The sequence below is a fragment of the Balaenoptera borealis genome (genome assembly GCF_965194805.1).
Source record: "Balaenoptera borealis genome assembly, chromosome: 13".
Classification (NCBI taxonomy): Eukaryota; Metazoa; Chordata; class Mammalia; order Artiodactyla; family Balaenopteridae; genus Balaenoptera; species Balaenoptera borealis.
Window position 1 is genome coordinate 81,630,348 of NC_138870.1, and position 12,929 is coordinate 81,643,276.

The window sequence follows — 12,929 nt, forward strand, 5'->3', positions numbered from 1 at the left end:
AACGTATAATTCCATTCAATTAAACAAACGTAGACTTAGTGTTTACTATGTACAAGAATGCTCAGTGCTATGGGCGATGGATTTGAGAGGCATTTCAGTGGAGGAAGAGACAGGTCTGGAAGATTTTATGTGATTCATGGGGATAAGAGGAAGGAGTGAAAGTTGACTGGGATTTCCAGTGATGGGAAGCCTCTGAGGTTTACTAAGGGAACCTGAGATGTGGAATGAGTTTTTGGAGGAAGAGAATGAATTTGGAGATATTTGGAGTTTAGTTTTCCAGCAGGATGTCTTTGTAGATATATGTCCAGTAGGTAGTTGGATATTTAGTGCTCACACTCAGGAGAGAGGTCAAGGCTAGAGACATGGAAATATAAACTGTCCATTGAGGTCATTATTGAAATTTTGACAATGAGAGATATCTCCCAGGGAATGACTGTTTAGCAGAAAAGGTGGAAGGCTGGACTTGACCCTGGGCATTGCTTACATTTAAGAGGCAGAAGCAGGAGTTGGAACCAAGGAAGGAAATTGAAAAGGATCAGTTCTGGAAGTAAAAGTCCAGGAAAGTGCATTGCCAAGGGAAGTGAGAATATCACCACGGAGGGACTGGCCAGCAGTATTATATCCTAGTGCAAGGTCAGGCAGGGCAGTTGCTCAAGAAAATGCTGCAGAGACGTTGGGTAGGATGAAAACTGAGAAGAGGCTTTTAGAGTTGGCAATTAGGAAGACATTGGTAAGTTGAAGAGAGCCATTTTCGTGCCATGATGGGCCAGAAACGTTTTGCAGTTGGCTAAGGAATAAATGAAAATGGAGAATAGTAACAAGAAAAGACTACTCCTGTGAAGTTGGGTGGTAAAGATAAGAGGAAAGTGGGCAGAGGCTTGAGGGGGAAGGCGGGCTTAAGGAAAGAATTTTGGAGGATGGAGAGAAGGGAGCCAGCGGAGAGGGAGAACCTGAGGATATATGGTGGTAGAGCTAGGAGGATATCAGAGCACATGGGATGGGGAACAGGGGGTTCAGATCATTTGCTGTGGGGAATATGAACAAGGAGACATCAGGGGTAAACGGAAGTGTTGCTGAGAATCACTAATGACTCAGTTGATGTTATGTAACATGCATTGTGGTAGAGTCCCATTCCTTATGGCTGAGGGCTACATTTGATTCATCTTTATATCCCAGGGCCTAGAATAGTGTCATGGTAGGTGTTGAGCAAATGCTAGTTTGAGTGGGGAAAAGAAAGGAATGAGGAGAATAAATAAGTGAATAATTGATTGACCATTGTGGCAAGGATAGAAAAGTCGAATGGTGACATCTATGCAAGGTCAGACAAGTTGATTATTGCATAAAATAAGGGGTGCAGAATCTGAAGTGCTAGAGAGGTCACTATGGAAATGACTGACCAGAGCCCGAGCTGGGTAGGGGAGGAAATAGAGCCAGAGGGAGGTGATAGTCTGGACTCACTGTGTATGTCTAGGTACTCATGGTCATCGCGAGGACAAAGAAAGTTTAGTATGAGTTGCAGAAGCGGGAGAACTAGAAGTCTCCGGGCAAAGACAATTTCAGAGTTTAACATGGTGGTGAAACAGATCATCTTCAGGTGTGAATTGCTGTTGTCAGATCCTTTCCCGTTTTTTATTGGGATAGAGGGTATGGAGAGTGGAGGGACTTGAAGCTTAGGAGAGAGGGTTTGTCACCAAGTAAGGCTTAAGGGCAAGGAAGGGACTATGGAAACAAAGAAGGAAGACTGCAGATTTCACAGTTTTGCCAGTGGTTGTCACTGTTGACTGTGATTTAGAAAAGATAATTAGAAGTAACTCTGCCCCTCCACCGCCCCACCCCAAATCTCTCTGTCTCTACCTCTCTTTAACCGTGGCTGATTTTGCTATAAATAACCCTCACTTTCAGAAAGTTTATTGATTGAAATATTGGGCCTATTTCCCAAACTTCTGAATAGCTATAGCGATTTCATTATATTGATAGAATTTTATATATCAGAACCAGAAAACTTTACCAGTAGTTATTTTTATGTATCCATGACATAATATGTCAACAGCTTAATTTTCTTAGTTGTGAACTTGTTGTTAAGAATAGTCTTTAATTTCAATTTAAACAGCTGTGCAAGAGTAACTGTTCCACAAACTTTTGTCCCATAAACTTTTGCTGCTGTCTTGGGATCATTGTGTCGGTATTAAGAACAAATCCATCTAAAAAGTCGAGTTCACATGCTAAGTCATTTTATACCTGTAACATCATTTACTTCTTTTCGCAGATTACATTCAGATATTTTGGCAGAGAGTTCTTCAATTCTCTTATATCTTTTTCTTAGAAATATTTTTGTAACAAGTGACATTAAAATTAAAGAAGAAAATCTTTTCTGTGATAATATTAAAGGCAATGAGATTTTCCCCTCTCAACAAGTAAGTGAATTAAAATGATTGCAAATGTGCTGATTTCCCTGTGTTTGTTGATGTTTTAAGTTTATGTTCTTTGGGGATTGCATATCCTGGCTTGTGAATGGACTGAGAAGCCTTTGCATGATTGTGCTGGTTTATTTGATACTGTATGTAGGTTTCACAGGCTGGAGTTCATGGTGTTTAACCCTTCTTTTCAATTTATATATATTTTTCCTGAATAAAAGTAGTACAAATTCAAATATCCAAAAATGTATAAAGTGAAACCCATTGTAATCCTATTGCCCCTAAGAATACTACCTTATTGTTTTCATGTGATTTCTCCAATTTTTTAAAGTATGCATAGACAAATATGTTATTATTTACAAAAATGGAATCATGATCTACTCGCTGTTCTGAAATTTGCCTTTTAAACACTTTTCATAATATATCTTGGACATATTTTCATGCTGGTACATATCCATCTGCCACATTCTTTAAAATTATAATATTGCATTCCTGTGCAGAGGCAGGAATTTAACTTACTTCCTATTGATAGGTTCTCATGGTGCTTATAAACATTGCTCTTGTACATCAGCAACCTTACAATGCTCTTGCTTTTAGTAACAATCCTACATTATTTTTTTCAATCTAGATTGAGGTTCACTCTTCTTTTTCTCTCTTTCCTTCTTTACTCACCTTAGGTATATGGAGACTTTTGCCATATTTTTTTTTCTTTTACAGTTGTTTTTTCCTATCATCCACTTATTCATTAATTAATTAACCAATAAATTGTTACATGAGACTGTGCCAGTTTCTGTGGATATGAAAGTGAAAAAAACATGATTCTTTGCCTAAGACAAGTTCACAGTCTTGTAGAGCCGAAGCCTTCACAGCCATTGACCTGTTCCTACTACATTGCATTTAGTTTCTTTTTTTCATAATCTAGTCTGAAAATAAGGACAATGTTTAAGTACTTAAGTGAATTCCAGAATGCTAGACTACCATTCTAATAATAATTTGCTGTGTGGAAATTTCTGGTTGCCACTCATACTGTTTTCTGTGTTCATAATATTGTGTGTATATACAGACAAATAATGAAATCTTTCCCCAAGAAAGAGAAATAAGGAATTAGATAGCATTCTTACTCTTTTTAAGTGGCGTTTAATCACACAAAGCCTAACTTTACATTAAGTTGCAGAAGTATAACAGAAGATTAGTTTGGTCTATTGAAAATTTACCTTTCTTTTTTTTTTTTAAGTAGCAGAAGTATAATAGAAGATTTAGTTTTGTCTAGAGTAAATTTACCATTTTCTCACAAATTCAGGAGGGAAATAAGACACTGTTAATCATGTAGGACCAATATTACAGCAATATTATATTTTAATTATTATTTGTTATAATTTATGTTTTTGAAAAAGCTAGATTTTTTTTCCCTAAACTATAGCCAAGATTTTATCTTACCAATGAAAAAAGATTGGTTCCTTTTCTGTCACTAGTGGTATTTGTATCGTAATTTATAAAAAATTCTAAAGTTTAATTCTAAGATCGTGTCATCCATATGTAGCATTATTGGGGAGTTAGAGTTGTTCCTGAATTTAGGTTTTTCTTTATATCAACCTTCCTGTTATTGTTAAGCCACAAGGATCACATTTCCTATCCTTTCTTCTCATTAGAGACACATGAGTTAAGTACCTGATGTTCAACTTGAGTAACAATACCTGTTCCTTTACAGATTGCTAGACTAACTGAATGTGAGAGAGTATTAGTGGCATTGGAACTGAGCAACTACCTAAATGATTCCAGTTATGCCCTTCAAGCTGTTACTCAATGTTACGGCCTCCTTGCTCCTATCATCTATCACAATATTGTTTTGGTACCTGTTGTACGGGTAAGGGCATTTTTTTCCCCCCAGATAAGGGTATTTTTACAAAGGCAACTCAATAATGCATTTTGGAAAAGAAAAAGCAATGTGTCCTTAGAAAGTACAAATAGGTCAAGAGCAAGTATTATGAAATTTCATGAGTTAACTGAAAAACGTTTTAATAATTTAAATTGTATGTCTGGGCGAATAGAAATAAGGACTTAAAATGTGTTTCCCTGAAAACAGTCAGCCCCATTGCTGTCCATATTTAAATATTGGCAATATACTTTTCTAGGTTTTTTAAGTTATTTCAATTTTTATGTTCTTGTAATGTTAGAAACAGCAATATTTATTCAAAGCATATTGTTAAAGCCATCATCTAGGGGGAAAAACTGATGGATGACCCAGGAGAAAAAAGACGTGATGTCTCTGTGATGGAGTTGGAATTTTTGGAAAAAGGGTAGGTGGGACCTGGCTGAAGGGATTATATTAGTTGTCTATGCTTCCTAACAAATCACTATAAACTCAGTGGCTCAAAACAACACCCATTTACTATCTCAGTCTCTGTAGGTCAGGAGGCTGGATACAGGTTGTCTGGATCTTCTGACCAGGGTCTCATCAGGCTAAAATCAAGGTGTTGGTCAGAACTGTGATCTCACCTGAGCCTCTGGGTTCTCTTCCAGACTCATTGGTTGTTGAGAGAATTCATTTCCATGTGGCTGTGTGATGAGGTCCTTAGTTCTGAAGGGCTGGTTACCAGTGCCCTGCCACATGGCCTTCTCCACCACGTGGCAGTTTGCTTCTTCCAGGCCAGCAGGGGAGTATCCTCGAAGATGCACGAGGAGTCTTATATAATGTAATGTAGTGAAGAGAGTGAGCATCCCATCACAGGTCCTACTTGCCCTCAAGGAGAAGGGATTATACAGGGCTTGTACACCAGGGGCGGAATCTTGAGGACTGTCTTAGAATTCTGCCTACCACAGGAAGCAGTGAGAGAAGTAAGATTTGACTGCTGATACTTACACAAAGTCATCATTATCACTATCGTTGGTTGTCACCATCATCATTGACTCAGATTTTGAGAATCAAGAAGATATGAGTGAACTCATGCAAAGTATAAAGTGTTTAATTCACCATTGAGGAAACTAACCCGAGAGCTTCAGTAACTTAACAAATATTCCCCTTGGAGGGGCTAAACTGGAGCATAGACATGCCCCCTTCTCTCACATGCCCCCCACCTACTAAGTATTGGGTTGGCCAAAAAGTTCATTTGGTTAATGAATTCGCTGTTCAATAAAGTTCTTGGTGAAAATGAAAAATGTGTCTTATTTTTATTTAAAACCAAACAAACTTTTTGGCCAACTCAATAGTTCAGCTGTTGAAGAGATCTGCCTCCAAAATCCAAAATCTAGACTCATAGCTGGCAGTTCCATGTCACTTGTGAGTGGATCAGGGCAGTGTTCCCAAATGTGGAATATGCTTCTTCCTCCAGACCCCAAAAGCATTTCCCTGGCATTGTTCTGTCTTCTTAGAGGTGAGAGATTCCAGATGTCAGACCTACTTTGGATGGAGTGTCTCTGCATGTCCCAGACATTTCATTAATGTGTCAGGCCCCTGACTCTTCTTAGGGTTTATTTCTACCCTCTGGAGGCCATGCATCTCACATCTGCAACTTATTTGCCATTTCTTGTTTATTAGGTTCAATTAACATGGTTTACTGATGGAGGTCCAATGTTTTGTTTTGAGATGTGTCCAGCAAGTTCAGGTTCTTTCATAAAATATTAGGTCGGAGGGTGGGAGAGTTATCATTGCCCTGTGGCAAGACTCTAAATGTATGCTCTTGTCTGCCCACTGTGACTGGGAACTCCTTCTGATACTTCTTCCCCATAGGAGATTACTTCTGTCCAATAGGATAGAAAAGACAACATTAGCCACATCGAGGCACCCCTTTTAGTGTGCTCCAGCAAAGGCAGCACCCTGGGAACAGCGCCCGCAATTGATGCTTAGTTGGTTGTGTTCAGGGTAGCCCCCTGTCATTCTCCAGGATCCCACTGCTTCAGGATGCCTTTAACTCAGAAAGTGGGTTGTCGCTATGAGGAAGACCTTAGGAAGGGAGTTTCAAATTAAATTGTATTGTTCAGAGCAGGAAAAGATGAGTGGTACAAAGGAGAGATTCCAGAAATAGGCCTCACTTTGGATGAGAATGTAATATATGATGGAACTGGCATTCCACTTCACTGGGAAGATAATGGATATTTTTAGTAAATGGTGGTGAAACATTTGGATATTCCTCTGAAAGAAAGTAGAATTTGACCCCTATTTTGTACCATACATAGAAAGTCCAGATGTATTAAAGACTTAGATGTAAAAGAAAGCCAAAACTTTTAGGAAAAAAAAAAAAACCCAAGAGATTACATGTGCAACCCAGGGTTGGGGAACACTTTCTAACCAAGATAGAACTCTTGGAAATAACAAGAAAAATAAGACATATTTGACTATATTTATGGCAACCCATGTGTGATGAAAGGGACCATAACAAAGATAGTAGACAATTTAAGGATCTGGGAAAAGTAACACTGCTGAGGGTAAATATATATAACAAAAAGTCTTACAAATTGACAGTAACTAATAAAAAATGGGCACAGGATAATAATAGGCAGTTTACAGGAGAGCAAATTCAAGTAGCCAAAAAACATATGAAAAGATACTCAAATTCTGAATATCCACAGAAATGCACATTAAATCAGTAATATAATATCACTAGCAGAGTTGAAAAGAGCTGTAACTCCTACTGCTGGTGAGAATGTGGGGCAAAGACATTCCCTTTCATTGATGGGAGAAATGTGAATTTTATAGGCTTTGAAATTTGGTAAGGCAATCTTAATTTTAATTAAACTGAATATAATTTAAGTAAAATTAAAAGCAAATATACCTGACATAGAAATTCCTCTGCTAGTAATTTTCCCCATAGAGTTAAGATTTTAGTAAATTAAAAAGTACATTTACCCAACACAGCAGTCCCTTTATTAGCAATTTATCCCATAGATTAAAATCACCCCTAGTTGCACCCGTTGGTTCCATGTGTTCTACCTGCTGGGAACACAGTACCACATAAGGGTCACTGATTTAGAGTATATACTGTGCCCTGGAGGATGGTGCCTCACCCTCGCTGGGTATCATCTCAAAGCTGGCACCTCACTTGCCACTCATTTTGGCAACTGAGCTTGTATAAGGGTGGTTTTTTCTGTTGTTGTTTTTGTGTGTCCACGCCACACTGCTTGTGGGATCTTAGTTCCCCAACTGGGGGATTGAACCCAGGCCATGGCAGTGAAAGCGCTAAGTCCTAACCACTGGACCACCAGGGAATTCCCTGTATAAGCATGCTTATTGTGGCATTCTTGATGGCGGCAAAAAAGCTGGAGACAAAGAGGACGTGCGGTAACAGAAGGATGGCCAGTACTGCCAGATTGTAAAACATCAACCTTAAAACTGTGCAACAGGAAGAATCTGGAAATGGCTGAATAAATTATGATTGGTTCACACTAAATAATATTATGCAACCATTAGAAATGATGAATTAGAGGTATACCTGTAGACTTGGAGGGATTTTTCACAAGACATGCTTGAAGGGGAGATGCATAGTTCAGAAAAGTGTGTATAAATTTCATTTTGTAAAATGACATTCACCCTCTCTCTCTCTCTCTCTCTCTCTATATATATATATATATACACATACACACACACACACACACACACACACACACACATAATTACAGAGCTACTAGGTTGTTAACACGATTTGGGGATATGGTACGGTAGGGTGGGAGAGGGTGATGGTGGAGGGGAGGAATTAAAGCAGCATTAAAAAAAATTCATAAGTGTTCTGTAACAACAGTAATAATATTGTTAGAATGGTGGCTTGAAGCAATTAATGTGCCCACAAAGGACCAACCTCCATATATTAATTTGTCTTTTGGAATAATCTGAGTGATGAATAGATCGATGCAATCTCAGCTCTGCTTTTCTGATAGTAATATTGCTCAGAACTGTGAGGCAATATTGAAAGCTAAACTTAATTGTCTAGCTCTGGATCAAATTCAGGATCACATAATATGAAGAGTAGTTAAGGAAGTAAGTGCCAATATTAATTGATTTCCTGGGATATGAGTGCTTGGTTTTAATTTTAAAGGAAACTATTATTTCAAGTACCCGTATCACTGTATATTTTATATGGTACATCTTTCTCCATGTGGTTTTTCAAAGTCCTCCTAAGCCTGAATGTGATCTTCGGTTTCTTGTATACATGTAACATTCTGCCCATGTCTTTTACGGCACTTGTCAAAATGAGCATTGTTTTATTTATTTGTATATTTATTTTATCCTCTCCACTAATTTTCAAGTTACTTTAGATGAAAGACTCATCTGAAAATTGAATTTATCAATTTTATCTCTGGGTACACTTCTTTATACATAATAAGCAACTTAACCATAATTATTAATAACAATAAAATTTGATGGCTTAAAACCTTCATGATTTGAATAGAGCATTTTTTAATGAGTAAGGATGATAGTTTTCAACAAAAACCATTGTGCTTCTATATTTCAGATCTTGATAAAGTGTGTTGTGGTTTTGCAAGGACTACCAAATATTCACTCAAAGAAACATATTGCGAGCTTTGAAAGTGTACAGCACATGATAGCTTGTTGTATCTTCTACATAACAAAGGTATTTATCTCATTCTTTGTCTAGTGTCATGAAACTTAGGAGCCCTAATGGTTTAGCAAGGTAAGCTACTTGTAATCACAGTAATTAGAATACTTTGAAAAATGATACCCCCAAAGCATTTTAGATCAAAAGTAGCCTGAGCAGGCTAGTTGGTAAAGTCTGGAAGGGCCTATCTTAGGCCAGGGAGAGGGGGCTGGAAAGAGGACATTTTATGGGACCTCATTCATTTTAGAAACAAGAAAGAACAAGATACCAGAGGCAGAGAGGTAGGCTTATGTATCCTCACTGCTTGGCTCAAAGGCCAGCATTGTGTGTTTCTTCAAAGGCTTTGGTTGACTGAATCCAGTGAATCTCTTCAAAGAAGGGCCATATTTGCCTACCTATTTTATGTAGTCTTCCCAGAACCTTTCTGATTTGGCAGTGATCTGGAAGAATACTGCATGGATGGGCTGGTATGATGGGACTTAAGTTTGCTTCTGTGGAGGTCTGGCAACAGAGAGGCCTCTACCCTCTACCTTAGCAAAAAGGTCATAATTTGCTGGCAATTCAGGCTCCTGGCCTGACCTCAGGAGCAGAAAATCATATTCCTTCCATCACTCACTGGTTTGCCGCTGTTGGAGAGACATCTATGACCTGGTCTGTGTAGATGCTGAGGGAGCATAAGCCTTTAGCAGGAAGAAAAATAGCAACTCACTTAAGGGAACTCAGAACCCCAAGGGGGAAAGAGCAGGCCAAACACTAGAATAATTGTGTTATTTACCCTCACCATGTTGAAAAGAATCAGAGATGACTTAAGAAAAAGAAACCTTTCAAGCAATGCAATCAGAACAAATTTAATTTTTTTCTTCCGGTTTTACTGAGATATAACTGGCATACAGCACTGTGTAAGTTTAAGGTGTACAGCATAATGACTTGATTTACATACATCATGCAGTGATGACCACAATAAACTTAGTGACCATGCGTCATCTCCTATAGATACAAAATTAAAGAAATAGAAAAAAAATTTTTTTCTTGTGATGAGAACCCTTAGGATTTACTCTTAACAGCTTTCATATACAACAAATTTAATTTTTGAGTAAAAAATTAAATAGGTAAAGATTATGATTATGATACTTCTTGAGTCACATCTGGAAGCTCAAGAAATACCCGACAATGTAGAATAGAATTATCTAGAGATAAATTCACAAGACAGATCCAGAAGTCATAACATGAAGTAAAGGAGTCTGGAGGTAGAAAAGAAATAAGTAGAGAAGTAATCGTCTTTCTGAGTCCCAGGCAGGATTAATGTAAGAATATATGTGTAGACACATGTTGGTGAAATTCCTGAAGTCCAAGGATAAGGACGAATCTTAAAGTTTTGAGACCCAAAGAACAGATTATTTATTTGCAATGGAAAGAGAATCAATTAGCTTCAGGCTTTTTTTATCAGCAACACTAACAGTTAAATTCCTGGAGCAACATTTGTAGAATCCTGAGGGAAGAAGACTAAGGCCCAAAAATTAATAACCAGGAAAAGATATCATTCATTTGTCAGGGCAAAATAAACATTTTCAGAAGTGCAGGCATTTTAAAAGTATTCTGTCCATGTACTTATCTGAGGACAACACTTGGGGAAATACTCTATCAAATGACAGTTGGTTCAGAACAGAAATCCCAAGATAGGGAAAGACAAAAAGGAGAGGAATAATGGGAGCAACGAATCTTGCAATATATGTATTATTAAAGTTAAATAGATAATAATGATGTGACTAGGACTTTGTAATATAAATGCTAAGTAGGGACTTTTGAAATAAAAGAGTCATCCTTGAAAGAAAAACTTAACAGTAACCTAGAACTAAAGCTTCTATCCTGTTTGGGGTTGAGGGAGGCGTGAGCAGCTATAGATGCTTGGTGCGTGTGTGTTAAAAATACATATAGTATAAAAATACATGTTGTATAACATTTTTTTTAATTAATTTATTTTTGGCTGCGTTGGGTCTTCTTTGCTGTGCACGGGCTTTCTCTAGTTGAGGCGAGCGGGGGCTACTCTTCGTTGTGGTGTGCGGGCCTCTCATTGCAGTGGCTTCTCTTATTGCGGAGCATGGGCTCTAGGAGCGTAGGCTTCAGTAGTTGTGGCGCGTGGGCTCAGTAGTTGTGGTTCATGAGCTCTAGAGCGCAGGCTCAGTAGTTGTGGCGCACGGGCTTAGTTGCTCCGCGGCATGTGGGATCTTCCTGAACCAGGGCTTGAACCCATGTCCCCTGCATTTGCAGGCGGATTCTTAACCACTGTGCCACCAGGGAAGTCCCCACATATTGTATAACATTATTATTTTCTTTTGATAGAATATATATATTTAAAGATGACTCAGGAATATGTAAGCATGAGCTGATCTTTAAAGTACAGTAGGACTTCAAAACTGACAGGAAAGAAAAGCAAACAGAGGAATGACAGGGAGGAAAAAAGAACAGGAAAAAATGACAGGGACAAAAAATGGCTAATTCGGCAAAAGTAAGAAGAAGGAAAGTGAGATTGTATTTAAGATGGAAGGAATAAAACCAAGTACATTAATTGCTTCCCTGAGCATGAATGACCTCAGGAGACAGAGACTGTCAGATGGGCTGAAAAGTCAGATTCAAATGTGTATTACTTGAAGAAACACTTGTAAAACAAGATAACAAGCAATTTGAAAGATAAATAGACAAAGATATTGGGAAAATGCAAACAAAAATGAAGGAGGGGTGGCAATTTTCGTATTTGAAAAAGCAGAATTCGGTGTCCAAAACATTAATCAGGACAAAGAGAGGCATTATGTAGTGTCCTTCCGATCACTCCTGGATGGCATCTGGCACTTTCTGGTCTTAGGGCAGTCTCATTGTCAAGTATTAAAGATGAAGTCTGAATTAAAACAAAACTTAAATATTTTACAACAGCAAATTAAAGGAGAAAAACAATTAGGTTATATGAAAAATGCTACAAAGGCATTTGATAACACTTAGCAACTTTTCCTAATAAAACTTCTAAGTAGGTTAGGAAGGGAAGGAAGTTATTGCATAATGATAAAGACATTTACCAAAAATTTTTAGCAAATATCATACTAAATGGCAAATTTCTGAAGCTGTTTCCTTAAAATCAGGCACAGGAGATACTGACTCTTAATAATGTGATTCATTATTTGTAGAGATCCGGTCTGATGAAATAGATAAGGGTATGAAATAATTTTGTAATATCAGAAAAGCATAATTTGTCTGTAATTGTAGAGGTCTCAAAAACCCATGAGAATCTAGTAAAAGATTACTAGAATTAAAAAGAGAATTTATAAAGTGGTATAAGAACTTATAAGAAGTTATAAAGTTATGTAAGATACAAACTGATAAGTTGGGTTTTGTTTATGTTTTTCTTATTGTTTTTATTTTTAATATGAGTAGTAGCCAGTTAGAAATGGACAGGGGAAAATATACCGCTTATAATACACACTATTTTAAACTTAACAAAATGTTAAAGAACCTAAATAAAAGAAATGTGAAATCTTACTGAAGGACACAAAATAAGATCTGCACATATGGCAGGCCACACCAGGTTCCTAAATAGGAAGGCTTACTGTCATAGCTATATAAATCTTTCCTAAAATAATATTTCCATGCATTGCAGTTTTAATCAGAATCCTAGTGAGGTTTCTTTGAAACTGATTAGTGTTACTTAGAAATTCTCAGTAGGTATTAAAATTTACCAAGGCCACTTCAATAAAAAATGGTCTTAACAGAGTAATGGGCAAATAGATCAGTGGAATAAAATAGAGACTCCAGGAAGAGCCGGCCCCGGGTCTACAGGAAGGACTTAATATAAGACAAAGGTGGCATTTATATTCATTGAGAAAATGATAATTTATCAATAAAAGGTGGTGATATAACCAACTCTTCATTTGAAAATAATGCCAGAGCCCTACCTCATACCATAAACAAAATGAAGTCC

The 12,929-nt window shown here is 37.5% G+C and overlaps 1 protein-coding gene across 1 annotated transcript in view; it reads left to right on the top strand.

Moving 5' to 3' along the window:
• Positions 1 to 12,929, top strand: part of CFAP54 (cilia and flagella associated protein 54) — a 311,831-nt gene that overhangs the window by 105,112 nt on the left and 193,790 nt on the right. The window contains exons 24-26 of the mRNA XM_082349512.1: positions 2,267 to 2,414; positions 4,123 to 4,278; positions 8,858 to 8,977. Of these exons, the coding sequence (XP_082205638.1) occupies positions 2,267 to 2,414; positions 4,123 to 4,278; positions 8,858 to 8,977 (424 nt within the window). The remainder of the gene's footprint in view (positions 1 to 2,266; positions 2,415 to 4,122; positions 4,279 to 8,857; positions 8,978 to 12,929) is intronic.